Source organism: Rhincodon typus, chromosome 9 (assembly GCF_021869965.1).
Source record: "Rhincodon typus isolate 14 chromosome 9, sRhiTyp1.1, whole genome shotgun sequence".
Classification (NCBI taxonomy): Eukaryota; Metazoa; Chordata; class Chondrichthyes; order Orectolobiformes; family Rhincodontidae; genus Rhincodon; species Rhincodon typus.
The window spans coordinates 90,372,170-90,399,184 of record NC_063340.1 but is presented as its reverse complement, the minus strand read 5'-3'; the positions used below and the strand labels follow the sequence as shown (position 1 = coordinate 90,399,184).

Genomic DNA, 27,015 nt, shown 5'->3' with positions numbered 1-27,015 from the left:
ATGTGCTGTGGGTTTACCCACAATGCCCTTAGGGAGGAAATTCTAGGATTTTGACTGAGTGACGGACAAAGAATGGCGATATATTTCCAAGTCAGGATGGGGAGTGGCTTGGGGGGTGAAACTTGTGGGGGATAGTATTCCTATGTATCTGCTGCCCTTGTCCTTCTAGAAATTGGCACATCCAAGATGTTGATGAGATTCTGAAGGGAGTTAAGAAGTATTATTTGGCATCATATTATTTGTTTAATTATTTCTATTTCTGTCAATGGATTTTATTTCATCTGAATCAGTCACAGATGTAGCTCAATGATTTAGTGTAACAATGTGTTCTTTCTGTTTAACTGAAAACTCCTACCACCCTGTCAGATCCTTTCAGTACAGCAATATGGAGAATCTGCTCTTGTAGAAATAAACTTATTATTATTATCTTTTCCTTTAAAGGTATCACTGGCCCGGTCCTTCTCCAATCTCCGAGGCTGGAACATACCACCGAGGGTCACACTGCCCAGTTACAGTGCACCATGAGGAATGCCGCAGTGACACGTATCGACGTTCATTGGTACTGGCTGTCCCTGGACCAAATTATGAAGCAGATTTTAACACATCCGAGAAGTGGCTCCACACAATGGAGCCCAGGATTCACTGAGCGATTCCAGCCTTCCAGAGACTCTTCCAATAACAGCTTCATTCTGACTATCACAAACGTACAGCCCAGTGACACTGGGGTCTATTACTGCTCAGTGCAGGGAAGGATCTATGGGAGTGGAATCCTGCTCAATATCACCAGTAAGTAGAGATAACATGACAATCGCCTCCAGCAATAACTGCTAGCCCAATGAATGAATTGGAGATATGTTTGTGATCAAGTCGATTGAGGAGGTGATGGACAGTGATTTCGGGGATGGATTCACCGTGGGGAGGAAGCTGAGCTCAGGTTCAGCAATTGTTTCAATTGTTTTGTGAGATGTGGGTGTCACTGGCTGGGCCAGCATTTATTGCCCACCCTTATTGCCCTTGAGAAGGTGGCAGTGAACAGCCTTCTTGAAGCACTGCAGCGACCCATTGGTTTCCATTCCTGGTTTTAGGTTTGGCTCCTACATAGACCCTGTTAAATGGTTCTTCAAAAGCTGTGATCACAATCAAAGGTGAAGTTTTAGTTGAGAGTTGGGGATCCCCTAAGTCCTGATATGGACCAGCTTGTCTGGTAAAATTTAACATCTTTACATAATCCTGACCAAGAAAAATGTTTCAATATTTTAGATTGTGTGTTGCTTATCTGTAAATGTTTGCCATTCGAATTTCATGAGCTAATTTGTAAAATTTCATTCTGATCCTCGGATTGAGCAATTTACAGGGTGGCATGGTGGCACAGTGGTAAGCACTGCTGCCTCACAGCATCTCGAACCTGGTTTTGATTCCACCCTCAGGCAACTGCTTGTGTGGAGTTTGCACATACTCCCCGTGTTTGTGTGGGTTTCCTTCGGTTTCCTCCCACAGTCCAAAGATGTGCAGGTTAGGTGGATTGGCCATGCTAAATTGCCCATAGTGTTCAAGGGTGTGTAGATTAGGTGGGTTTACAGGGGAATGGGGCTGGGTGGGATGCTCTGAGAGTCAGTGTGGACTTGTTGGGCCGAAGTGCCTGTTTTCATACTGTAGAGATTCTATGATTCTATGACATGATGGACCTCTGTCCATTCCTCATCTCCTGGTATTTGGGGCAGGCTTTATTTCATCATTAATACTTTGTCTTTCAAGTAATAACACTCTGGGATTGCTTATGATTCCATTTCTGAGGAGGCTGTTTTATAAAACTCTTCCAATTCAGGATCCAGTTTCTTGTATTTATGTTAAAGAAGATATTGTGAACATATCAGCCTAATTCTCTTTGTCTTCATTCTTTTCAGCTGCATTTTTGAAAATTGATTCTGGTAACAGAAATTCCAAACCTGTTAGATTGACTCCTTTTCCCATGGGTATAACTCTAAGAACCCGGCTTGCCTCCTTGATTTGAACATGAAGGAAATAACTTTTCTTTTGAGACTGAATTCTCAGAACCTCAAGTGGTCTGAATTTATTAAGATTTTTTTTTCAATGATTTTATATAGTTTTATTTCTAAGAATAGACTTTAAAGAAGGATGTGCTGACGGTGGAGAGGGTCCAGAGAAGGCAGATAGTATGTTGGCCTTCATTGTGAGGGATTTCAAGTACAGGAGCAAGGATGTGTTGTTGCAATTGTACAGGGCCTTGGTGAGACCGCACCTAGAATATTCTGTACAGACTTGGCCTCCTTTTCTGAGGAAGGATGCTCTTGCTCTTGAGGGAGTGCAGCGAAGGTTTACCAGGCTGATTCCAGGGATGGTGAGTCTCACATATGAGGAGAGATTGACTAAGTTGGGATTGTTTTCACTGGAGCTCAGATGAATGAGGGGGGAATCTCAAAGAGACTTATAAAATTCTAACAGGACTGGACAGGGTAGATGCAGGGAAGATGTTCCCAATGATGGGCGTGTCCAGAACCAGGGGTTACAGTATGAGGATTTGGGATAGACCATTTAGAACAGAGATGAGGAGACATTTCTTCACCCAAAGAGTGGGGAGCCTGTGGATTTCATTACCACAGGAAGTAGTTGATGTCAAAACATTGAATGTATTCCAGAGGCGACTAGCTATAGCGCTTGGGGTGATCAGGATCAAAGGTTATGGAATGAAAGCAGGATTAGGCTATTGAGTTGGATGATCTGCCATGATTGTGATGAATGGCAGAACAGGTGCAAAGGGCCAAATGGCCTCCTCCTGCTCTTGTCTTCTATGTTTCTATGTTCACATTGATGATCACAGGGTTGAAGGGAATGTCACATGAAGAGCAGTTGAGGACTCTGATTCTGTGTTCAATGGAGTTTAGAAGGCTGAGGTGTGATCTGATTGAAACTTGCAGAATACTGGGAGGCCTGGATAGAGTTGTCATGGAGAATATATTCCCACATGTAGGAGAGACCGCGGCCTGAGAGCACAGTCTCAGTGTGAAGGGATGACCCTATATATTTGAGATAAGGAGGAATTTCTTCAGCCAGAAAGTGGTGAATCTGTGGAACTTATAGCCACAGAAATCTGTGGAGGCCAAGTCATTAAGTGCATTGAAGAGAGAGATAGAAATGTTCTTGATCAGTAAGGGTAACAAGTATTTCAGGGACAAGGCAGGAGAATGGGGTTGAGAAACATATCAGCCCTTATTGGATAGCAAAGCAGACTTGATAGGTTAAATGGTCTAATTCTGCTCCTATATCTGGTGGTCTGATGGTCCAAAATCTCTTGTTTATTTTGAGTAATTAAGCTCTGATTCATATTTACAATCTGTTCTTTATTTATAACTCTAAACTGAAGTTCTTCAGGAAGTTGAGACTAGTTTTAATTTATTCACTCTTTTTGCCCTAAAGGTGAAAATGTCCCAGTCCTTCTCCAGTCTCCGAGCCTGGAACGTGCCACCGAGGGTCACACTGCCCAGTTACAGTGCACCATGAGGAACGTCGCAGTGACACACACTGATGTTCACTGGCATCGGGAGCACCCAGCGAATAACACGGAGTGGGTTTTAACAGATGATGTGAGGAACATCACACAATGGAGCCTAGGATTCACTGACCGATTCCAGTCTTCCAGAGACCCCTCCAATAACAGCTTCATTCTGACCATCACAAATGTGCAGCGCAGTGACACTGGTGTCTATTACTGTAATGTGTGGGGAGACATCAGTGGGAATGGATCCCAGCTGACTGTAATGGGTACGTCCTGTTTACCTTACTACAATCTAACACAGTAATCATTTCTATTTGGATTTATTGGAGAGGAGGAAGTGTTGAATTCCTCTGGTAAAGAGAAAGCAGGGAGGTCGATATAAGCATAGAACTGTTACCTTCTCTTGTTTTATTCACAAATAGAATAAACTGTTTCTCCTCTTGGACCAGTTCCTCAATCTCAAACTCTTTCTCATCTCTCTGTCTTTCTGCTTCTCCATCTCATTTCTTTTCAGTCATTTCAGATGATAGAGGTTGTGAGTTCAAACATTACTGTTGGAGGAACTTTGGTGAGTACTTGCAGGGCATCTTGTAGATGGTACACCCAAGAATCAGTGTTAAAGGAAGGAAATGTTGAAGGTGTTATATGGGGTGCCAATCAAGTGGCTGCTTTGTCTTGTATGGTGAGAAGCTTCTTGAGTGTTGGAGCTGCACTCATCCAGACAAGTGGTTCCATCATACTCCTGATTTCTGCTTTGTTATTAGATGCTAGGCAGGCTGTGGAACTCAGAGTTCCTCAAAGTTCCTCACCTCAACCTGCTCTTGTAGCCATAGTTTTTATTATGCTGCTGTTATGGACCAGACCAAACCCCTCAAAATATACTAAGAAGATAACTAGACCCTAACATTTTCTTATTTAAAAGGCAAATGCTAGGCATTGTGTTCTAGATGCCACTCAATTGGTCAAACCTCCATGTTTGAAGCAAAACACACTTCATTCATACATGACAGTTAAAAGAGAAAAGAAAGAAGAAGTTGGGATAGCTTAACTCTATTGGTAAATATAACAAAATAAAAAATTATTTAAACTACTAAGCAGTAACTGTTCCAATACAGTAACATCCCATAAACACAGCCTTGGTAAAGGCAAATTCATTGAAATAGCTTGTGTCCTCAGATGTGATGCTCCAGTCCAGGTGGAAAAGTATCATGAGAAAACTCTGAGAGAAAGAGAGAGACAGTAGGAGGGAGAGATAAAGTGCAGTTTCTAATCCCTGACTTTAAGACCCAGCAGCAACTGCTACTAAAAAACTAAAACTGAAACTTTTGGTCCTTTGGCAGCTTGACCCCACCCATTCAGGCTCGTTCTACTGTTCCAACTTAAAAAAAAACTCAAGACCTCACAAGCTGTTTAACTTGTTGCATTCAAACAAACAGCTCAGTACCTTTGTCTTAAAATCTCTCTTCAAAAAAAAAGACACACTAAACCTCTCCAAGCCATGGTATCGTCAGTCTGCTCAAGTTAATTGATGAAGGAGAAAACAGAGTTAAAATTTCGGGTCCGGTGACCCTTCCTCAGAACTGATGGTGGATCGGAAAACGTCAGTTTATATGCAGAAAATAGGGAGGTGGGTGGGGTAGGGAGTAAACGATAGGATAGAGCCCAAAGAGAGAGAAAGACAGTTGAACAGACAAAGGATTTGATAACGATCAGGCTGGGAGGGTGAATAGTTGTTAATGGGGACTGTTAGTGACTAACAACAGGGGGTGTGTAATGGCAGGCTGTGTGTGGGGTGGGGGGCTTGGACATTGGAGAGTTTAGGCCCTAACATTATTGAATTCAATATTGAGTCCGGAGGGCTGTAGGGTCCCCAAGCGGAAAATGAGGTGTTGTTCCTCCAGCTTGCGTTGGGCTTCACTGGAACACTGCAGCAAGCCAGAGACAGAGATGTTGGCCAGGGAGCAGGGTGGTGCATTGAAGTGGCAGGCAACAGGTAGTTCAGGGATAGTAGGAACTGCAGATGCTGGAGAATCCGAGACAACAAGGTGCAGGGCTGGATGAACACAGCAGGCCAAGCAGCATCATAGGAGTTTTTTTTGCGAGCAGAACATAGCCTGCCATTACACACCACCTGTTGTTAGTCACTAATAATCCCCATTAACAACTATTCTCCTTCACCAATTCTGCCAGACCTGCTGAGCTTTTCCAGCAACTTTGTTTTTGTTCCTTATTTACAGCATCCACAGTTCTTTCAGTTTTTATTTTGCTCAAGTTAATTGACTGGTCAAGAGTGCCTGTCAGAGAAATTTTTCTTTATTTTGGATGGGATGTGGGCATCTTTAGCAAGGCCAGAATTTGGTCCTCATCGCTAACTGCCTTCAAACTGTGTCTCTTACTTGGTCATTTCAGTGGGAAATAAGAACAAACCACATTGCACTGGATCTAGAGTCACATGTAGGCCAGACCAGATAAGGATGGCAGATTTCCTTCCCTGAAGGATTTAGTGAATCCAATGATTTTGACAAAAATTGATGGGAACAATGGGAATTCAGGTGACATGTTCCAGCTCTCAGTTAGCATGGAATTGTTGTGTATTATTATGTTATAACTCGTGTAACTAAATACAACAAACAGGCAAATGGATGGTGCCTTGTTAGGGAGAAGCTGTTGCCCATGAGAAGCCTGGGTGGTATAAGGTGTGATTCTGTAATTATCTAACGCTGTATTCTTGTAATGAAGGGTTCTATGCCAAAGCTGCACACTGTAATGTTTTCTCAATATTACTCCATCAGCCTGTATTTATCATTAATAACAGAGATTTGAGAGTTTAACAGAATGGCATCCAGGGAACATATCTGCACTAAGCAAAAACAAATTTGCTGGAAAAGTTCAGCAGGTCTGGCAGCATCTGTGAAGGAAAAAACAGAGTTAACGTTTCGGGCCTAGTGACCCTTCCTCAGAACTAATGGTGGCTGGGAAAATGTCAGTTTATATGCCTGAGCTTTTCCAGCAATATTGTTTTGGTTCCTGATTTATAGCACCCGCAGTTCTTTCGGTTTTTATATCTGGAGTAAATATTTCAGGCTTGAGGACGTCGGATTTGAGTTGAGGAGCTGAAGTCTGAGCTGCAGACATTGTGTCACATCAGGGAAGGGGAAAGTTCCCTGGAAACCTTTCTCCAAAGGGTGCTCACACCCCTTGGATTAGGGAATTGGAGATTAGTCATGGTTCAGGGACAAGAAACTGTGATTGCAGGCGGGGCTGGTATGGGTCATAAGCTACAAATCATCATTTAAACTGGAGGAGATTTTAAAAAATGTTACAGCTCAATTTACATTTCTTCTCTTCGATATGAACAGATCCATTGGCTGATCCAGTCCTTATTCAGTATCCAGTGGTCAGCCAGGTACCAGAGGGTGAAACTGTTAAGTTCCAATGTGCCATGTACAATGCCAGTGTGATTGACACTGATGTACACTGGCACTACCAGCGACCTGGCAGCAACATGGAGTGGATGATAAGCCAGTTTGTGAATGGCACCCTCAGCAAGGCCCAGGGTTTCCACGATCGTGTTCATGTTTCCAGGAATGTCAGCAGGAACAGTTACATTCTGAGCCTTGTGAATGTGAATCTCAATGATAGTGCTGTTTACTGCTGCAGTGTGTGGAGCTACATCTATGGAGCAGGGAGCCAGCTCATTGTAACTGGTAAGGCAATGGGAGGGAATGCTGGTCTGAACAGGGAAGGGAGAACACGGCTTCTGTGCTTCATCGGTGGAAGGGCAGAATGGTCATCAAGGCCAGGTATTCCCAAGACAGGATGGTGAGTGGTTTGGAGGGGAACTTGCAGGGGATGGTGTTCCCATGTATCTGCTGCCCTTGTCCTTCTAGATGGAGGAGGTTGTGGGTTTGGAACATCCTGTCTGAATTTCTTTGGTGAGTTTCAGCAGTGCATCTTGTATGTAATACATACTGCTGTTTCTGAGCGTTGGTGGCGGAGGGAGTGAATGTTTGTGCTGTGGTACCAGTCAAGTGGGTTACTTTCTCCTGGATGGTGTTAGGTTTCTTGAGTGTAGTTGGAACTGCACTCACCCAGCACTCCATTACTTTCCTGACTTGTGCCTTGTAGATAGTGGACAGGCTTTGGGGATCAGGAGGGGAGTTAATATCCTGAGGAACTCAGAATTGTGTTGTTGACAGTCTTAGACATTGGTCAGACTAAAGCGACTGTGTGTGTGATTCTGATATTTTGCAGAAGACTCTTCTCATGGTAGTCCCCAGACTTCAGATCCTAATTTAATCATTGGCACTGTCCTGGGCTTCGCTGTTATGATCTGCATTGTCCTGCTCACATTTCTCCTTCGGAAACAAAAGCCGTGCTCATCAGTAAAGGACTCCACACAAGGGTAAATCCCATTTCATCTTGTGTTTGATTCTGTCACTGCACAGTTATTGTTTTTGACACTGAGGCGATTGTTTTTAGTGAGTGCTGATATTCCCACTGCACTGTACAGATCCATTGTAAATGGTGGATCAGTGACTGTCGAGACCATCACACACATCCAGATGCCCAGTCGCTGCCAGTTTGCTTCATCTCTGGTATCGTATGTCCTCCAGTGCCAAGCCACAGGCACCTGTTGATGACAGTCAGAAAGCTTTGAATGGGTCAAGCATTAGGCATCACCTGCAGGATCTCCAGTAGGTACCGGATCATTACCCACGAAGCCCAGTGTCAGAGTCTGCATTAGTGCTGGCGGCTCACTGGCAAGACAGTACCTCCTGCTGGGAAGGCCAAGGGAGTGCCAGACCACTCAGTCCAACAACCTGTGCTGGTCTTTCACTTCCACATCAGCAGAAAGCCCAAATCACATTTCCCTGTCCTGTTCCTCCATCCATTCAATCCCATTTATCCTCACACCATTTTCCAATCAAATCTTGAATGTTAACATTGATTGTACATCTTCCATTAATCTGGTGTGACCCCCCAGAACCTCCCCGCCCTCTGGGTGAACGGATTTGCAGAGTGTCTGGACTCGATCTTTTCTGTTGTATTTTGTATCCATGATCCCTCATTCTTCATCCCCTCGATAGACTGTTTCCAACTTGTTCATTGTCCCTTTAATGCATTTTAAGCCTGTGTCCTTCCAATGATATAGAGAGATTCTGAAGCCTTTCTTTGTATTTGTATGTACTTATACCGGCCATTTGCTTGTGTTGTTGCAGTTCTCTCTCTCAGTATACTCTTGGTCTCAACCAGCTGAAAGTGCAGCAAGTTTCTTGACGAAATCTCTCCATTCCACAGTCAGGAACGGCAACAACTTGGTCAAGTTTCCCACAATGCCATCTAGTTGTGGTGAAATTTTTTCCTTTGTTGTTCACACAAATTCTGCTCTTTTTAGTAAATGATCCAAGTTTCCAGATCATCCATTTTGTCTTTTAAGCTGATGTGAAACGTCTGTGGTGCATTGCGTAAAATCCATCAGCCCCGAGAGTGTGATGATCACGGTGTTATTTTGTGGTAAATGTTCAATAAATCTAATGTGTGGCATTTATTTAGGAGCCCTGTTGAAGAGCAGAATGCTATGTATTAAACAGTAAATGTATATCAAACTAATTTAATCTTTGTCACAATGTTAGGCAAGAATTATTCTTTGTTCCAAAAATGAGTTTTACATGGTTAGATTCCTGATGTAATTAATAAGCTAATGGTTAAGCCAATTCATTTGCCTGACTAACTCAATATATCATCATTGTCAGTCACTGAGACATATTCACACAGGACTTTGTTTTATAACAATTGAAATTAAGGTTATTCCACCAAAGAGAGAGGGAAAAAAAAACAAATCACATTGTGTATCTGTTTATTTCATTGAGAAGAACTTGAACACTTGAATCAGAACATTATTTCACCAACGTTCCCATCACTGTCCATGACAGAGACTCGAGTCTAGAGAAGTTATACTCCAATTTCAACTCTTTATTTTCCAAAAAAACCAACTCCTGCCCATTTCTCTGTTTTGAACAATCAAATTAATTTTGTATTTTTTTGTCTGAATCCAATTGCATGAAGCTATCACTGTTCCAGTGGTTCAACTGCTTTTAAAAAAAGTTTTCTGAAGGTTTCTGTCCCAAATTCTCCTTGTTTGAAAAAATTCCCAAACTGGAAAAACATTGCTGCTCTGGTGATTGGTTTCTTCTCCACTGAACACTTCAGCTGGGAGAGAAATTCAAACTTCATTCTGAATTCAACTCTTTTCTTTTCAATTTAATATCGGGGCTTTTTTGAAATGAACTCAAAACAAAATTAAAAGCTTAATGCATTTACATTGCTTGTCACAAACTCAGAAGTATATCTAACTTATTTCCATAAAACGCCAGATGTTCACCCAACACCCTGATGGCAGTCACATATCTTCTTGGAGCAACTGCATTGAATCACTGTTCCAGAATGACCTTCTGACCATTTAAAAGCATCCCCACAGCACTAAGCCTTGTTCATATGTGGCTCTTTTTGAATCATTCCACATTTCAAAACTGATATATTTTACACACCATTCATCAGGAAAAAAAAAACTTAGAGTGGTGATAAGGAGAAATTTTTCACTGGAGATTGTTGCTGGGATCTGTAACACTCGATCTGAAAAGGTGTTTGAAGCTGATTCCATAAGGAATTTGAAGAGGGGTTTGGACAGATATTTGAGGATGCAGGACATAAAGGGTTATTGATAAAGACCAGGATTGTGTGGTTAAGGATAATGACACTTTCAAAGATCTAATATGGGTGTGATTGGCTGATGGTCCTCTCTCTGTGCTGAGTGTTTCTATTGACATGATGAACATTCGAACGGAGAGCAGTACCCAGGATTCCCATCAGCTGCCTTCCCCTAAAACTACCCGAAATGACACTGGCAATTTCCCTCACTTTCCTTCCCAGTTTAAAGAGCTCGATCATGACTTTGCTCCATTCTGAAGAGGTCTCATTGTATTTTCTTTCAGATCGGACACAGAGCAGTGAGCAAGCAGCAGTTCCTCCTGTTGTGGTAAGGAAATGGCACACAGCTGTTGGTTTTTGCGGCATTTTTAACACAAGGACTTTAAGAAACAGGAGCCACATCCAGGAGGAACTTCAGTATCACCAGAACACTTACAAATCATAACTTGTAGCAAATAGAAAGTCTCTGTTCCACAACAGGCTCAGACAGAAAATGATCAAAGAGAAAGCAATCATTCCCTTCTTTTTAAGCCAGACTCTCTCAGACCCTGAGATTACTGGGCCATCAGACAGTGCAGCAGCTCAGCATGGGGGTGTAAGGTGCAAGAGGCAGTGCAGTCTGTCACTGAGATTATTTGGAGCTATCTCTGCTGCTGTCTCCAGTATTGTGCAGAACAACAGCAGGGACATTGTGGAAACAGCTTGAATTGTGAGTTCCCTCCAGGTCCCAGCCCATTCTGATTTAGAATCTCAGCCCTTCTGGGTCTGGTTATTGGAATTTCCCATTTAACAGCCAGCAATGGGCCAATGGACAGTCCCAGGCAGAGCTGAGCTTGACCAAGTTGAGGCAAGTTGTGCCTTAAATTGGATACACTTGACATTGTTGGGAAAAATAATGATTCACAGGCTGTTCATTAAAATTTGAACTCCCCAGAACCTTGCCTGGGTCTCTGGTTTAGACCCATTCCTGCTTCTCAACGTGATTGGCTCAGTTTCTGTTTTCATTGATGCCTTAATCTTGCCTGGTCATGCAGTTTGGGTTGGTTTTATTTTGCCAGTCATTTCCGAATTGTTGCCCTCATTTTTGCGACACAGGAATATAGGAGCAGGAGTAGACTATTCAGCTCCTTGAATCTGCTATCCTGTTCAATAAGATGGTGGCTTATCTAGTTGCATTCTCCCTCTATTTTCCTGTCTGACCTCTGACCCCTTGACTCCCTCTTCTCCTGAAACCTTTGGCAGCCAAAGGACAGGATGGGGCTGTAAAAAAGGACGGCCAAGTGTGACTGTCAGTGTCAATGTGGCCTCAGGAAATGGGAATTAAACTCACATCTGACTGGAATCATTCTACAGATGTCCCTGAGGATATGCTGGCTCTGTCCTAGATCAGCCTGTTCTTGTTAGCTTCATATCAGAATCTCGGTCCTCTCTCAGACAGTTTCTGTGAAAACAGGGGGTCTGTTCCCTTTCCATTACTTCTAGCGTTTTGATGGGTGAGGGAAGAAGGGGGTAGCCAGTAAATATTCCTTCTTCCCTACGCCTCATCCCTGCTATCTCACCTTTGGTCTTTCCATTCCTTCCATGCTCCCCCTCCTTCACTTCCCTTCCCTCCATGTACTCCTTCCCTCCTTTCATAGTCCTCCCTCTCCCATCCTTTCCCCAAACTTCTTTTGTCTTTCTCTGCCCCTCACCCTCCCATTATTTCGTGCTCTCCTTGTAGTGGTCATTCCCCCCACCACCATCGCCCTCAATGTTTTCCTCACAAGCCCTGTCTCACTGTGGCTTTAATGGTTGACCGTCCCATTGGTCTAAGTGGGTGGGGGACAATCCCATTTCAGACGCTCACAATGTATTCCACTCGCCCTGTCCCCTCCCCCTCCCTTCCCCAACCAGCTCCCTCTTCAACGTTGCTTTTCCAGAACTTTCAATACATCCAGGAACCGGGACGTACACCCTGAGCCTGATTGGTGAGGCCTCAAGATCCCTTGGGATCAAAACTTGCGATCTGATTGGGATCCAGTCAATGACGGAGAAAGATTGTGTCAGTACACACATTGGTGAAGCAGCTCACTGGCTTCACTGTGAGCCTCAGGAATGTTGGACCAGGAGGAGGGTTGGGGAGTTCAAGGGCCAGTGGTTTCCCTATCCCTGGCCTTGTTTTACCAACCTTCCTGCTTCTGATCCTGTTACCAATGGCTCGGAACACTCCAGGCCTCTGGGAATATAAATTAATGGGATGTGCTCTTGTGTAGCACAGGCCTGAAGTGGGTCTTGACACTGCTGGCTCAGGGACTGGAGCTGGAACACGAAGCTCTCTGCTTTCTGCACCTGCACTCATATCGAACCTGGCCCCAGCAGCCACTTCCCTCCAGAATGGCACAAACATGGCCAGAGGAGGGAAGTTAATTTGCAGCCAGCTGATTCAGAATGATGAAGTGAATTGGAGGCTGTGACTACACCAGCTGTTTGACAGCTCACCATAAGAGGAAGGATTTGATGCCATAATTTTGGCTGTAGTACCCTCTCCACAACTGCTCTGTAACACTTAGTCCCGTAACCACATTCAAGAACAATTCTCTGACACTGAGCTGATGGTAAACAGTCGATGCAGATCTGTAAATCATCAACTGCATGCCTGCTCCTGAGGATACAGCTCCCTCTAACCAGAGAACTGCCTGACAATCCTTTATATTCTTTATGCACTGTAAACGTGTCTTTGACCAAGAACGTCAGTCAATACAACATCAAGGTCTCTGAGCTCAATTCTCACAGGGATGGGTGCAGGTCAATGTAACTTCTGGAATGTGCGCTAAATCCCTCATGACTGTCCATCATATTGGTCCATGCAGCAACATTCATTTGGAAAACTCTGAGTCAGACTATGAATCCACACAGTGAGATCTGGCAAAACATTCAACCTGAATCCTATCACCGGTGAGTCTGCTTCTGTCCTCCCCAACCATGCACCTGTCAGGATGTATCAGTGGATAAAAACAAGGAAATTAAAGAGAATTCAGGATGATGAAAGATCTTTCAGGGGAATGAAAACTGGAACTGTCAGTATTATTGTTATGGACACTGTGAGCAACATTGTGCAGAGGTTGAAACTGTGATTTTGTTTGGTATTAATGTCCAGTGCACCTTAAAAATGAAACACATTCTGAAATGTCTGTGGGTGTGTCATAATGGGTTTGAAATCATTGAAACAGGTTTGTGTTGGTGTTTCCTTCTCCAGGACAAACAGAGATGGGAATGGGGGAGAGTTGCCTGTTGGATTGAGCTGCAGCTGGATAGAACTTTAGTTCGGCCATATTTGAAATATTGTGTCCAGTTCTGGTTGCCACACTTACAAAAGGATTTGGAGGCTTTAGAGAAGGTTTATTGGTGTAGGCCCTCAATTTCAGTTTCACAAAAACAAAGAGTATTGAAACTTATTGGGTTGTGCTTGTATTGTCTCACTCTGTAAATAAATGTAACACTGAGTAAAGGTTCACTCTCGTTTTTTATTTCACCAATGGGTGGATTTCTGAAATTGAATTATGAGGCTTATTGGATATCTCCATCAAGGAAATAGCATCATCACAATGGGCCAAACGGCCTCCTTCTATGCTGTATTGTTTGATGGTAAACATGTTCTTTCTTTCTGTCTGAGACAGTTTCCTGCCTCATACTCAGTTCTCTTCACTTCATTAGACATATCAGCCCCAAAAGAGGGAGAGCATGGGGCACGAGCTTGACCATAAACCCGAGCATTTTAGACAAGCTGGGATTGGATTCCCAAGCTGGCCAGGGGAGGGGGGAAGGGAGAGAGGCTGGGGGTAGGAGAGACAAGAGGTAAATAGTCTTCAGTAGGGCATGTGTCAGTGGGTATTGGGGACTCCCAAAGCAGGTACTTGACAACCCATCCTCCATTAGGGGCTAGGAGAGAAGGCAATGAGCAGAACAGTCACTTTATTTACAGTGTCCCACCCAACTTTAAAATCGATACGGTTGTCAATTGTTATAAAACCCACCCCTTAGAAAAGAGGCACATGTGAAATAATTGGATATTTTAAAGGGTTAACGTGCACACAGAAAGTTTCAGGTGCGCTCAGATAAAAAGCGGCAAAGATGCTAATTTGATGTTTCCCCAAAGCATGACCAAGAAAGTCTTTTGCTCCATGTTCAATCGAAGGAGGGCTGGTTCAGGGTGACTGAGCGACCTTCCCTTTCACATGGGATTTTTAATGTGTCTTTGAGAACGTTGATGCTGGTCTAATCAAACCTGCTTCTTTGCAGTTAAATAAATTACTCACAGCATTTGGAGACAGTTTAAAATAAAGTCAATCCAAAATATTCTCGATGCAGCAAAGAGAGAGAGAGATCCATGTCCAATCTGAACATTGATAATTTAAAGAAATACAATTGTTATTTTCAATGAAAAATACAAATAAGGGGCTGGCCATTACACAGTTACAGACACAGGACAGTGCACACAGACTATCACACTGTCCAATTGCAGAAGTTGTGAGGAGCTATCACCCATTCCAGTGTGGGCCATGTGATCTACAACACAACATTTCTTTAAACATACCAACAACACTCAAGAAGCTTGACAGCATCCAGGACAAAGCAGCCTGTTTGATTGGCACCACATCCACAAAGACCCATCCACCAATGGCATTCAGCAACAGCAGTGTGTTCCTTCCCCAAGGTGGCCTGCAGAAATTCACCAAAGGTCATCAGATAGTACCTGACAAACCCATGACCGCTTCCATCTATAAGGACAGGGGCAGCAGTTACATAGGAACACCAACCCCTGAACGTTCAAGCTAGTAAAAAGAATAAAAAGAGTTAGCTTGATGCCTGTGAGGGGGAAAATGCTCAAATCCATTTCCAAGAGCGATATAACAAGAGACTTCAAAATCTCAGTGCAGACAGGCAGAGTCACCATGGTCTTGTGAAAGGGAAAATATGTTTGACTCACTCATTATCTATTTGACAAAACACAAGCAATGTGGATAAAAGGCATTCAATGGCCACTATCAACTTTTAATTTGAATTCATTGGTTGCTGTGTTCAGTCTCACAGTCAGTGGGTCGAGGAGCTTTCAATGAATGGCAGGACACTAGGAAGATAATAGGAACTGAGGGATTTGGGGGAACTTGTCCACAGATCCCTGAAAGGGGCAGGACAGGTTAATAGAGTCATTACGAAGGCATATGGGACACACCTTTATCAGACAAGCCATTGATTATCCAAAGAGCGAGGTTATGTTGGAGCTGTACAGGACTTCGGTCAGGCCAAAGCTGGAGTACAGTGTGCAGTTCTTGTCACCACACCATAGGAAGGATGTAATTGCACTGGAAGGGGATCAGAGGAGTGTCACCAAGTTGTTGCCTGGGATAGAACAGTTAAGCGATGAAGAAAGCTTGGATAAGCTCGGAACAGAGAAGGTTGGTGTGATCTGAGTGAGTTGTGTGAGATTGTGAGAGGCAGGGACAGGGTGGATTGAAACCAGATGTAACAAAAGAGGGAGCATATGGTAGGGTCTTGGGGAGTTGTTATACAAGGAAACAGACCCAATGGGCTGAAGACCCTGTTTTATACTGAAAAATTCTATGATTCAACATGCTGATGACATCTTCACTGCATCACAGCCTGTGACCTGAGAGTACAAAGATCTTAGACTCCATCTTGTATCAGATCACATGAAGCATGAGACTTCACTGGAAATAATCCAGCTCTGTGTAACACAATTGATAACGTTAGCCCAGATTTTGACATGCCTGAGGAAGGTCGTACTTTTCTATAATGGGAGCCTCCTCCATTTCTGAAGTAGTTATACATAATAGCAGCTTTTAGACTTGTTAATATTCTCTTGTCACAGGAGATAGCATAAATGTTGCTGCATCAGGCTAAATACCCTGTTGGAGGTAAAACTAGAAACATACCTTTAAGCTCACTGTAAGTGGAGTGATCCCATTGCTGCAGTGCAACAGGAAAAAGAGAAATGTCAAAAACTGTGATCTACTAACATGGACACAATGATGTCTTATTTAGAATTATTTCACGTCTAATAATATTTGCTGCTTTTGGGCAAAATGGATTTCTCTCCCTGGAACCAGATCCATGTTAACATGAGAACATTCATTAATGTCAGATCAGTGGAAAAACATTTATTTTTGAGACTGGAGATTTTGGATAGAAAACCGAGTCCCGAGATTTGATCATACCATCCAGTCTGGTCCCTCAGTGCAGTGCAGAGGCAGTGCAGCAGTGTCAGCAGGATAGGCTTTTCAATGAGATGTCAAAATGAAGTCCTGTCTTTATGATCAAGTGAACAGATGATCTTTTTGGAAGGAATTTCTTTCCTCAAAGGATTGTTAATCTCTGAAATTCTCTCTGTAAAAGAGTTGACCATGTTTCAGTTGAAAGCATTTCAGGTTGAAATGAATAGACCTCTGGTCTCTCCTAGAAATTGCAGGATATGAGGAGCAGCTGGGAAATGGAAGTGGGGCAGATTATCCGCTAGGATTGTATCGAATGATGGAAGATCTTGGACGAGCTGTCGGCTTTACACTTGCTCCTATTTCTTATACCCTTCTATTCTACAGCAGCATTGTCCTCCCAATGTCCTTGCTGTGTTTAAATTGGTTCCTCTCTTCCTGATAACAGTGACCACACTTCAAAAGCACTTCAGTCAGTGTAAACGCTACCAGGCCATGCTGAGATTGTGAGAGGAGTGATATAAATGGAAAATATTACTTCTTTCTTGTGATTGTGGAATACAGTGCTGACCACAGCTGGCTCCTGATGTTTGGGTGACTGAGGAGACCAGAGGATTGGGCATGAGGGAGGAAGGGATAGCAGGCAGCCAGTAGGGCCAAGTGGTAGAGGATGACACTTGAACTTTGGGTTCCAGGTGGGGGTTCACGGGATGGTGGTCTGAACCTGTGATTGGAAAGCAATAATATCAGAGAGTGGAGACAGTAATATGAGACCTGAGGAGGAAGATCCCAGTAATTTGTGTTCAGAATCCAGCATTGTACTTAATCAGGATTCTAGTCACTGAGCTCATTTCCACTGATGGTGATTGGTGGATAGAGATGTCAGTCAGATGATGGGACCAATGGAAACTCAGAAAGAGGACTCTTTGGGAATAGGATGAATTTTGTAAAACCCAGATATTAATTGCAATGCGAGATATTTACCCTGTATGTTGAGTCAGAATCTTCTGGAGAATCATTCTAACTGGCAACATGTAGCTGATTGGTCTGTGAACCCAGGGCCAGTTATTGATAACAAATGCCTTCTGCCTCCCAATATTGATATGAGTGGTTCACAGGAAGCTGAACAACTTTGGTAGTATGAATAAGATACAGTGATGCCAACAGTTCTCCACCAGGTCAGGAGCCTTGTCTCTGTTCTCTACAGTAAAACAGCACTTTGAACCTCAAGAAAGTCAGCTAATTTCTCCTTCAGCAGTCACTGTAAGCTGCAACTTTTAAATAATTAGTCAGAGAGCTGTTATAAGTGTGAATCAATCAGAGAGCTGCTATAAGTGTTAATCAGACACCCAGTGCCTTCCGGAATCAAGCAAAAGCATCTGGAGAAGGAAAATTGAGAAGCAGGGTCTGAGCAGAACAAGAATCATTTCAGAAAACCCTATGTACAGGGAACTCTGAACTGTCATCCCAGTCTTTTCCTCTGTCCATAACGCCCATGTTTTTATCTGTCTTTGTCAGTCTGTATGTGGGAAAGAGGGAGTTCATAATAGGGCATGTGTTTTAACCGGCTGAATTGTGTGTCAATAGCTCATCATTGTTTCCCTGTCACTAGATTCAAGTATTTTTTTGTATTAAACAGCAATTCATGTTACGGAGAGACACTGGCCTGTGTTTTCTGCCAACCTGCGTCTAAAAGACAGGGAAATGGAATCTTGTGTGTGGTTTATAAAAGCTTTAAATTTTGTGATAGCGACACAAACAGCTGGGCTCCATTTTCAGCATGTTACCACAGCGAGGTATAACAAGGAACTTAAGACAAAAAATTGGCTGTGCAGGAGAAATTGATTTGAAATCATAACTTGATAATGATACCAGCTCTCCCCTGGCCAGTTTCGTGTTCCAAGAACATATACAGCAAAGAACAGTGAAACTCACTTGCCTGTGTCCTGTTCTGTTGAAGGTTGGATTCCGTAAGCTCCCGTAGATGTTAGTCACCAGTTGCTGTCAAAGAGTCTGTGAGACAAATAGTAAAATGTCACGAGCAGGCAGCGAGTGTGTTGTTGAGAACATTCCTCTAGGAAGACCACATCATTCTGGGATTGGATTTGTCAAGCAGTGTCATTAGCTGGGATCAGAACATTTTCGGCAATGAACATAAATCCTTGATCTCTGATTGTTGTCTCAAATGTGACAGATAATACTTATTCCCTACTCACTCAAACAAAATCACTAATCATCTTGAAAACCCATTTGATGCACTGTCATTTTTGTTGATCTGAGGAATGGTTCTGAAAGGGACAATATCACACATTTACAAAGGTCTGACTCTATCGGCTGGAGGACTCCAGGAGGCTGTTTCTGTGTCTGAAAGTCCATTCATTTTCTGGGCCATTCTTTACAGCATTGCTGTCCTGACGGGCAATTACAAGCCGTAGCTAAAATCCCAGGGGATCCTATCACCTTCATTCTGTCAGTTGTGGGTTCACCACCCTTCATGTTCTGTTCTGTTCATCAGACAAATATCCTGCTCTAACTTTTAGCTTATTAATAACATCAGGAATCTAACCGTATAAAAGGTAATTGGAACAGAGAGTAATTCCTGCCAAATGTCGTGATAATGATTGAATTAGTTTGCTAACCATTTACTGTGCCATACACAGCATTCTGCTGTTCAACAGGGCTCCTAAACAAATGTCACACATCGGATTTATTGCACATTTACCACAGAACCATGCTGTAAGCTTCACACTCTGAGTGCTGATGGATTTTGCACTTTTCACCATGGACTTTCAAGACCAGCTAAAACAATGCTAAATTTGTATCATTTGCTAAAAAGAGCAGAATTTGTGTGAACAACAAAGGAAAGAATTTGAACAAAACCTGACGGCATGCTGGGAAAACAAGGTGCAGAGCTGGATGAACACAGCAGGCCAAGCAGCATCATAGGAGCAGAAAGGCTGACGTTTCGGGCCTAGACCCTTCATCAGAAAAAGCATGCTGGGAAACCTGGCCAATTTTTGTTCCTGTCTCTGAATGTAGAAGGCAGAGATTTCATCAAGAAACTTGCTGTACTTTTGGCTGGTTCAAACGGAGAAAATACTGAGGGAGAGAACTGCACCAACTCAATTGGATGCTGCCTGGGATAAGCACATACAAAAACAAAAAAAGACTTTGGAACGTCTTTATATCATTGAAAGGAGTCAGACTGTAGACCTATGATCAAAGTATTTAAAACCCTTGGAAACAGACTGATGAGAGGGTGAAGAATGCTGGATTATAGATACAAACTACAACAGAAAAGATCGAGTCCTGACTCTCAGGAAATGTCTTCACCCAGAGAGTGGGGAAGATCACTCCAGATTAATGGCAGGTGTAGAATCAATGTCAACATTTAGGATTTGATTGGAGAGGGGTGGGAGGATAAAGGGGATTGAATGGATGGGGAAACAGGGCAGGGAAATGTGATTTGGGCTTCCTGCTACTGTTGAAGCGAAAGACCAGCAGAGGCTGTTGGGCCGAGTGGTCTGGCCCTCTCTTGGTCTTCCCAGCAGGAAGCTCTGTGCTGACAATGAGCCACCAGCACTAAGGCAGACCCTGACACTGGGCTCAATGGGTAATGATCTGGTACCTACAGGGGATCCTGCCCAGGTGATGGCTACTGCTTGACTCATTCAAAGCTTTCTGACCACCACCAGCAAGTGCCTGTGGCCTGGCACTAGAGAACAGAGATGGAGCAAACTGGCAGTGATTTGGCATTTGGACATGTGGGATGGTCTCAACAGTCACTGATCCATCATTTACAATGGATCTATAAGCTGTAGTGGGAATATCAGCACCCCCAAAAAACAATTGTCCAATGTCAAAAACAATAACCATGCAATGACAGAATCAAACCCAAGATGGAATGGGGTTTACCCTTGTGTGAAGTCCTTTATTGATGAGCACAGCTTTTGTTTCTGAAGCAGAAGTGTGAGCAAGATAATGCAAATCACAACAGTGAAACCCAGAATGGTGCCAATGATTGAAATGGGATCTGGGGAATATCATGGGAAGAATCTTCTGTAAAATATCAGAATGTTACACACACATTTGCTTCAGTCTGAGCAATTGTCAAGATGCTCAACATTATTTTTGTGTTCCTCCGGATAGTAACTTCCCAAACCCTGTCCACCATCTCAAAGGCACAAGTGAGGAGAGTGATGGAATACTCACAACTTAAAATGGATGAGTGCAGCTCCAACAGCCCTCAAGAAACTTATCACCACCCAGGAGAAAGTAACCCACTTAAATGGCAAGACAGCCACAAACACTCACTCCTTCTTCCACTCACCTGCAGCATTGTGTATTGTCTACAAGATGCCATAGCACCCTATAGTGTGGAAACAGGCCATTCACCCCAACAAGTCCACTCCAAGTTTCTGAAGAGGATCCTGTCCAAACTCACACCCCTACCCTCTCCAATCTCTGCAACACCCATGGCTAATCTGCCTAACCTACACATCCCTGGACACTATGGGCATTTTAGCATGGCCAATCCACCTCACCTGCACATCTTTGGACTGTGGGAGGAAGCCAGAGTACCCAGAGTAAAACCAACACAGACATGTGGAGAAAGTGCAAACTCCACACAGACAGTCACCCGTGGCTGGAATTGGTGCCAGGTCGTTGGAATAAAGAGACACCAGCTCTAACCACTGAGCCACAAGCTACACTGCAGAAATTCACCAGTCAGCACCTTCCAAACCCACAAATTCCTACATCTAGAAGGACAAGGGCAGCAGTTACAATGAGAACACCATCCCCTGGAAGTTCGCCTCCAAGCCACTCCCCATCATGCCTTGGGAATACTTGGCCTTGCCCTTCTGCCCTTCTACTGATGAAGCACAGCAGCTGTGCTCTCCCTTCCCTGTTCAGACCAGCATTCCCTCCCATTGCCTTACCAGTTACAATGAGCTGGCTCCCTGCTCCATAGATGTAGCTCCACACACTGCAGCGGTACACAGCACTATCATTGAGAGTCACATTCACAAGACTCAGAATGTAACTGTTCCTGCTGACATTCCTGGAAACATGAACACGATCGTGGAAACCCTGGGCCTTGCTGAGGGTGCTATTCATAAAATGGCTTATCACCCACTCCGTGTTGCTGCCAGGTCGCTGGTAGTGCCAGTGTACATCAGTGTCAATCACACTGGCATTGTACATGGCACACTGAAACTCAACAGTTTCACCCTCTGGTACCTTGCTGATCACTGGATACTGAATGAGGACTGGATCAGCCAATGGATCCGTTCATTTCAAAGAGTAAAAATAGTGTAACTTGAATTGTAAAATTTTATAAAATATCCTCCTGATTAAATGATGATTTACAGAGGATGAACTGAAGTTTCCTGTGTGGATATTGCTGTTTGTGATTTGAAAGGGAATGATTTGAAACATATCCATCAGCTGAATGCTTTCCATTTTTCTGCTTTGATTCATTTTGTGCAGGATCCTGTCACAGAATAAACTATCAAGATGAGAATTTCACAATGTTCACAGCTGACCAATCAGAAGAGATCGAGCAGCTATTTAAAAAGTTCCATTCTCACTGAAAACCAAAAGGAAAAAGTTGAAAGTTTCAAACAGCCTGCAATCGATGGCCCCTTACCACACCCTCTCTGATTCGCGTTGCTACATCCTATTCTATATCCTAACAGTGTGCAAGGCTGTGGGGAGAAAGCAGGACATTAGCAGTCGGTAATGATGCTCATTTGAATAGCCAATGCTGATAGTATGGCCTGAATGGTCTCCTTCTACACTGGAACATTTCTGTGATTCTCTGATCCGCCTCTGGGCCAGATATTCCCTGGCTGCACTTGCCTAGAATTAAGTCAGCAATAGGAAAAGTGAGTCCCTTTTGGTTGGAATCTCAGACTTTCTCCTCCATTCCTGTGCCAGGTAACCAACCCAGGGTCAGGAAATGTTTGCGATCAGGAGCCAATACAAAAGTGTGTCATTGGGTCCACTGTTAGAAAGGCCTCGGATCCATACCAGCCTCGCCTGCTGTCACAGCCTCTTGTCCCTGATCCATGACTAATCTCCAATTCTCTAATCAAAGGAGAGTGAGCACCTTCTGAAGAAAGGTTCCCAGGGAACTTTCTCCTTCCCCGATGTGACACAATGTTTGCAGCTCAGACTCCAACTCCTCATCTTGGATCCAAAATTCATTGAGCTGCAAACACTCTGGATATGTTCACTCTGGATCCCAAGGGGTACACAGGAGACTTCATTGAAATATGTAAGATCCTGAGGGACCTTGACTGGGTGGATGTGAAAAGGATGGTTACTCTTGAAGGAGAATCAAGACTAGGGGGCAGAGTTTAACAATATGGAAGTGCACATTTAAGACAGAGATGAGGAAACTTTTTTCTCAGAGGGTTGTGTGAGTTTGGAATTCCTTTTGTCAAAAGGCAATGGATGCAGAATCATTAAATATTTTTAAGGCTGAGGGAGGTAGATTCTTGATTATACAGGGGGCGAAAGATTAACAGGAATTTTTAGGAATGTAGAGTTGAGGTTAAAATCAGATCATCTATGATTTAATTGAGTGGTGGAGCCAGCTAGATAGGCTGAATTGCCTACTCCTGTTCCCATGTACCTCTGCATCTCTTGGACTAACGGAATGATTGAAGGTCATAAGAAGGTGAGTAACCAGGGTGGGTGTGAGGAAGGGTTTAGCTCAGGACAAGGACATCAAGGGTGGAGGTGGGAGTGTCATTGAGCAGAACAGGAGCTGCAGAGGATTGTGGGAAATGTCAGCCCAAAGGCTTGAGAGGTGAGAGTTTGAAATTTCACATTTAAAACCTCAAGGCCACAAGACCATGAGATATAGGAGCAGAATTAGGCCATTTGGTCTATTGAGTCTGCGCTACAATTTGATCAGACTGAAATGTTTTGCAAATCCATTCTCCTCCTTATCAACACATAGAAAATAGGAGCAGGAGTAGGCCATTCAGCCCACTGTGCCTGCACTGCCTTTCAACATAACCATTGCTGATCATCAAACTCTGTCCCCTGCTCCCGATTTCTCCCCACACCCTTTGATCCCTTTAAACCTCAGAACTATATCTAACTCCTTATCGAAAACATTCAATGTTTCGGCCTCAACTACTTCCTGTGGCAGAGAGGTCTCCAGGTTCCCCATTCTCTGGATGAGGACATTTCTTATTAAGGCCCATTCAAGATGGACATCAAGTGCTAGCCTAGCCAGTGATGCCCACATCCCAAGAATGAATGAAACAAAACTAGATAGAGACAGGAGAATGTTAAATACCACACTGAGAACAAACAAGATGGGGACGTAAAAAGTCAGAAAGAAGAGAAAGAGGTTGAGATTGAGGAACTGGTCCAAGAGAAGAAGCAGTTTATTCTATCCGTGAGTAAAACAAGAGAAGGTAACTTTTCTATGTTTATATCGAGTTCTCTGCTTTCTCTTTATTAGAGGAATTCAACACATTCTCCTCTCCAACTAATTCATGTGCAAGGGGTTGCTGTGTTACATTACTGTAAAGTAAACAGGACTTACCCATGACAGTCAGCTGGGTTTCATTCCCACTGATATCTCCCCACACTTTACAGTAATAGACCCCACTGTCATTGAGCTGCATGTTTGTAATGGTCAGAATGAAGCTGTTATTGGAGGAGTCTCCAGAAGACTGGAATCACTCAGTGAATCCTGGGCTCCGTTGTGTGATGCTCCTCACGTGATGTGTTAATACCCACTCTGAGTTATTCCCTGGTTGCTCCTGATACCAGTGAACATCAGTGTGTGTCACTACGGCGTTCTACATGGTGCACTATGAACGGGCAGTGTGACCCTTGGTGACATGTTCCAGGCTCTGAGACTGGAGAAGGACTGGGACATTTACACCTTTAAGAGGAAAGGTATGAATAAGTTAAGACTAGTCCGAACTTTCTGAAGAAATCCAATTTAGAGTTCAAGAGAAAGGACAGACTATAACAGTTAATGGAATTAATTATTCAAAGTAAACAAGACCTTTTTGAGCATGAGGCCAAAGATAATGGAGCAGAATTAGGCCATTTGGCCCATCAAACATGCCCTGCCATTTGTTCATGGTTGATATGTTAACCTCCTGCCTTCTCCCCATAAAAGAGAGTTTATGGCCATATGGTATTATCGCTGGACTGTTAATCCAGAGACCCAGATAATGTTCCGGGGAGCCGGTTTTGAATCCTGCCCAGGCAGATGGTGGAATTTGAATTCAATAAATATCTGGAGTTAAGAATCTAATGACGGCCCTGAATTGGTTACCGGAGAAAAAAACATCGGGTTCACTCATGTCTTTAATGGAAGGAAACTGCCATCCTTATCTGGTCTGGCCTACATGTGACTCCAGACCCACAGCAATGTGGTTGACTCTTAACTACCCTCTGGGCACTTAGGGATGGACAATAAATGCTGCCAAGCCAGCAACATCCTCATCTTGTGAATGAATAAAGAAAAAAATCCTCTTTATAACTAAGAAATTTTCTATCCCTGTCTTAAAAACATAGAATTATGGAATCCCCACAATGTGGAAGCAGGCCATTTGGCCCATCAAAGCAGCAGTACTATCCAATGAGCCATCATGCCGCCAAAGTACACTCAGTAGCTTGACTTCCACAGACCTTGGTGATAATGTGTTCAACAAATTCACTACCCTCTGACTGAAGACATTTCTCTTCATCTCAGTTCTAAAGGGTCATCCCTTCACCCTGAGGTTGTGCCCTCATGTTCTCATCTCTCCTACTCATGGAGACATCTTTCCTACATCTACTCTATCCAGGCCTGTCAGTCTCCTGTACGTTTGAATAAGATGCCTGCTTCATCCTTCAAAACTCCACTGAGCACAAACCCAAACTCCTTAACCACTCCTCATATGACAAGACCATTTATAAAATTCTCTGGATACCCCTCCAACACCAGCACATCCTTCCTTGGAATCTTTCCATTGAAATAAAGCACTAAAAAATTATTGAAAAACATCTTCATAAATTCAGACCCCTTGAGATTCTCAGAATTAAACTTCAAAGATGAAATTATATCCTTCAGCTTCAATCATGAACCTAGTTAAAAATCTCATCACACAGAGTTGGATTAATATGTGACTTCGAGAATGGAGATGTCGTAGTGGGAGTAGTGTAACAGATTGCGATTTAGGGAATTTAATTTCATTTTATGGAATGGCCTGGCAGGTTCAAGAATATTAGGTAACGAGGATGGTTTCACAACCAGTGGAAGTGAAATAGACTGTGGTGTGAGGTTGTGAGTTAGATTCCCGGTCAAAGAAATAGGTGCAGAGGCAGAGGCGAGGGCAAAACATACTGAAATGTTAAAGGAGAAACGTCTTGAATTGTTTCCTGACTGTGTTGAGCTGAGGTGTTAGTTTCATAGAGTTAGACCTACGGTAAAATGGGTCTAGGAAACAGTGAGTTTGGTTGGAATTTATGCTATGAGAGTCAAATTGTCAAAAACGTAGCAGTAAAAGGATGAAGTTAAAGAGAATGAGGCTGTTATATTCAGAACAGATCCCTTAGCTGAAATACAACAAATGGGCTCTGAATTGAGAGAATTTTAACAAACAGCCTCCTCAGAAATGGAATCAGAGACAATCCCTGAGTGTTATTGCTTGAAAGAAAAGTATTAATGAGGAAATCAAGTCTGTCCCAAATACCAGGCGATGAGGAATGGACAGCGGTCCATCAGGTGGTCACTCCATCTGAGGATCAGAATGAAATTTTACAAATTGGCTCATGAAATTCCAATGGCAAATCATTTATGAATGGAGAACACACAATCTAAAATATTAAAACATTTTTATTGGTCAGGATTATATAAAGATGTTAAATTTTACCAAAAAAGGTGCTCCATGTCAGGAGTTGGGGAATCTTCAACATTGAATTAAATCTTCACCTTTAATTCTGATCACAGCTGTTGAAGAACCATTTAGCAGGGTCTGAATAGATTGTGTAGAAATCTGACCTAACACCAGGAATGGCAACCAATGGGTCACTGCAATGGTTCAAGAAGGCAGCTTACCACCACCTTCTCAACTGCAATTAAGGATGGGCAATAAATGCTGGCCCAGTCAGTGATACCCACATCCTCACAAAACAATTGAAAAACATTGCTGAACCTGAGCTCAGCTTCCTCCCCAGAGTGAATCCATCCACGAAATCACTCTCTATTACCTCCTAAATCTACTTGATCACAGAAGATCTCCAATTCAATCATTGGGCTAGAAGTTATTGCTGGAGGAGATTGCCATGTTATCTCTACTTACTTGAGCAGGCTTCGGGTCCCATTGATTCTTCCCAGCACTGAGCAGTAATAAACCCCAGTGTCACTGGGCTGCTCATTTGTTATGGTCAGAATGAAGATATTGCTGGCGTGTTCTCTGGAAGATTGCAATCCCTCAGTGAATCCTGGGCTCTATTGCATGGAACCAGTTCATGGATGTGTTGAAATCTGCTCCATAATTTGCTCTATGGACAGCCAGTACCAGTGAACATCGATATATGTCACTGTGGTGTTCCTCA

At 43.2% G+C, this 27,015-nt stretch overlaps 1 protein-coding gene and 1 pseudogene across 1 annotated transcript in view; one reads left to right on the top strand and one right to left on the bottom strand.

Annotated features, from left to right (window-relative positions):
- The window catches only part of LOC109921023 (immunoglobulin superfamily member 3-like), a 31,829-nt gene extending 21,159 nt beyond the window's left edge, over window positions 1-10,670 (top strand). Inside the window, exons 4-7 of the mRNA XM_048601398.1 lie at window positions 442-786; window positions 3,436-3,780; window positions 6,874-7,221; window positions 10,510-10,670. Of these exons, the coding sequence (XP_048457355.1) occupies window positions 442-786; window positions 3,436-3,780; window positions 6,874-7,221; window positions 10,510-10,670 (1,199 nt within the window). The remainder of the gene's footprint in view (window positions 1-441; window positions 787-3,435; window positions 3,781-6,873; window positions 7,222-10,509) is intronic.
- A 9,370-nt stretch (window positions 10,671-20,040) lies between these two features.
- On the bottom strand, window positions 20,041-26,710 carry LOC125484087 (annotated as a pseudogene).
- Window positions 26,711-27,015: the final 305 nt, after the last annotated feature.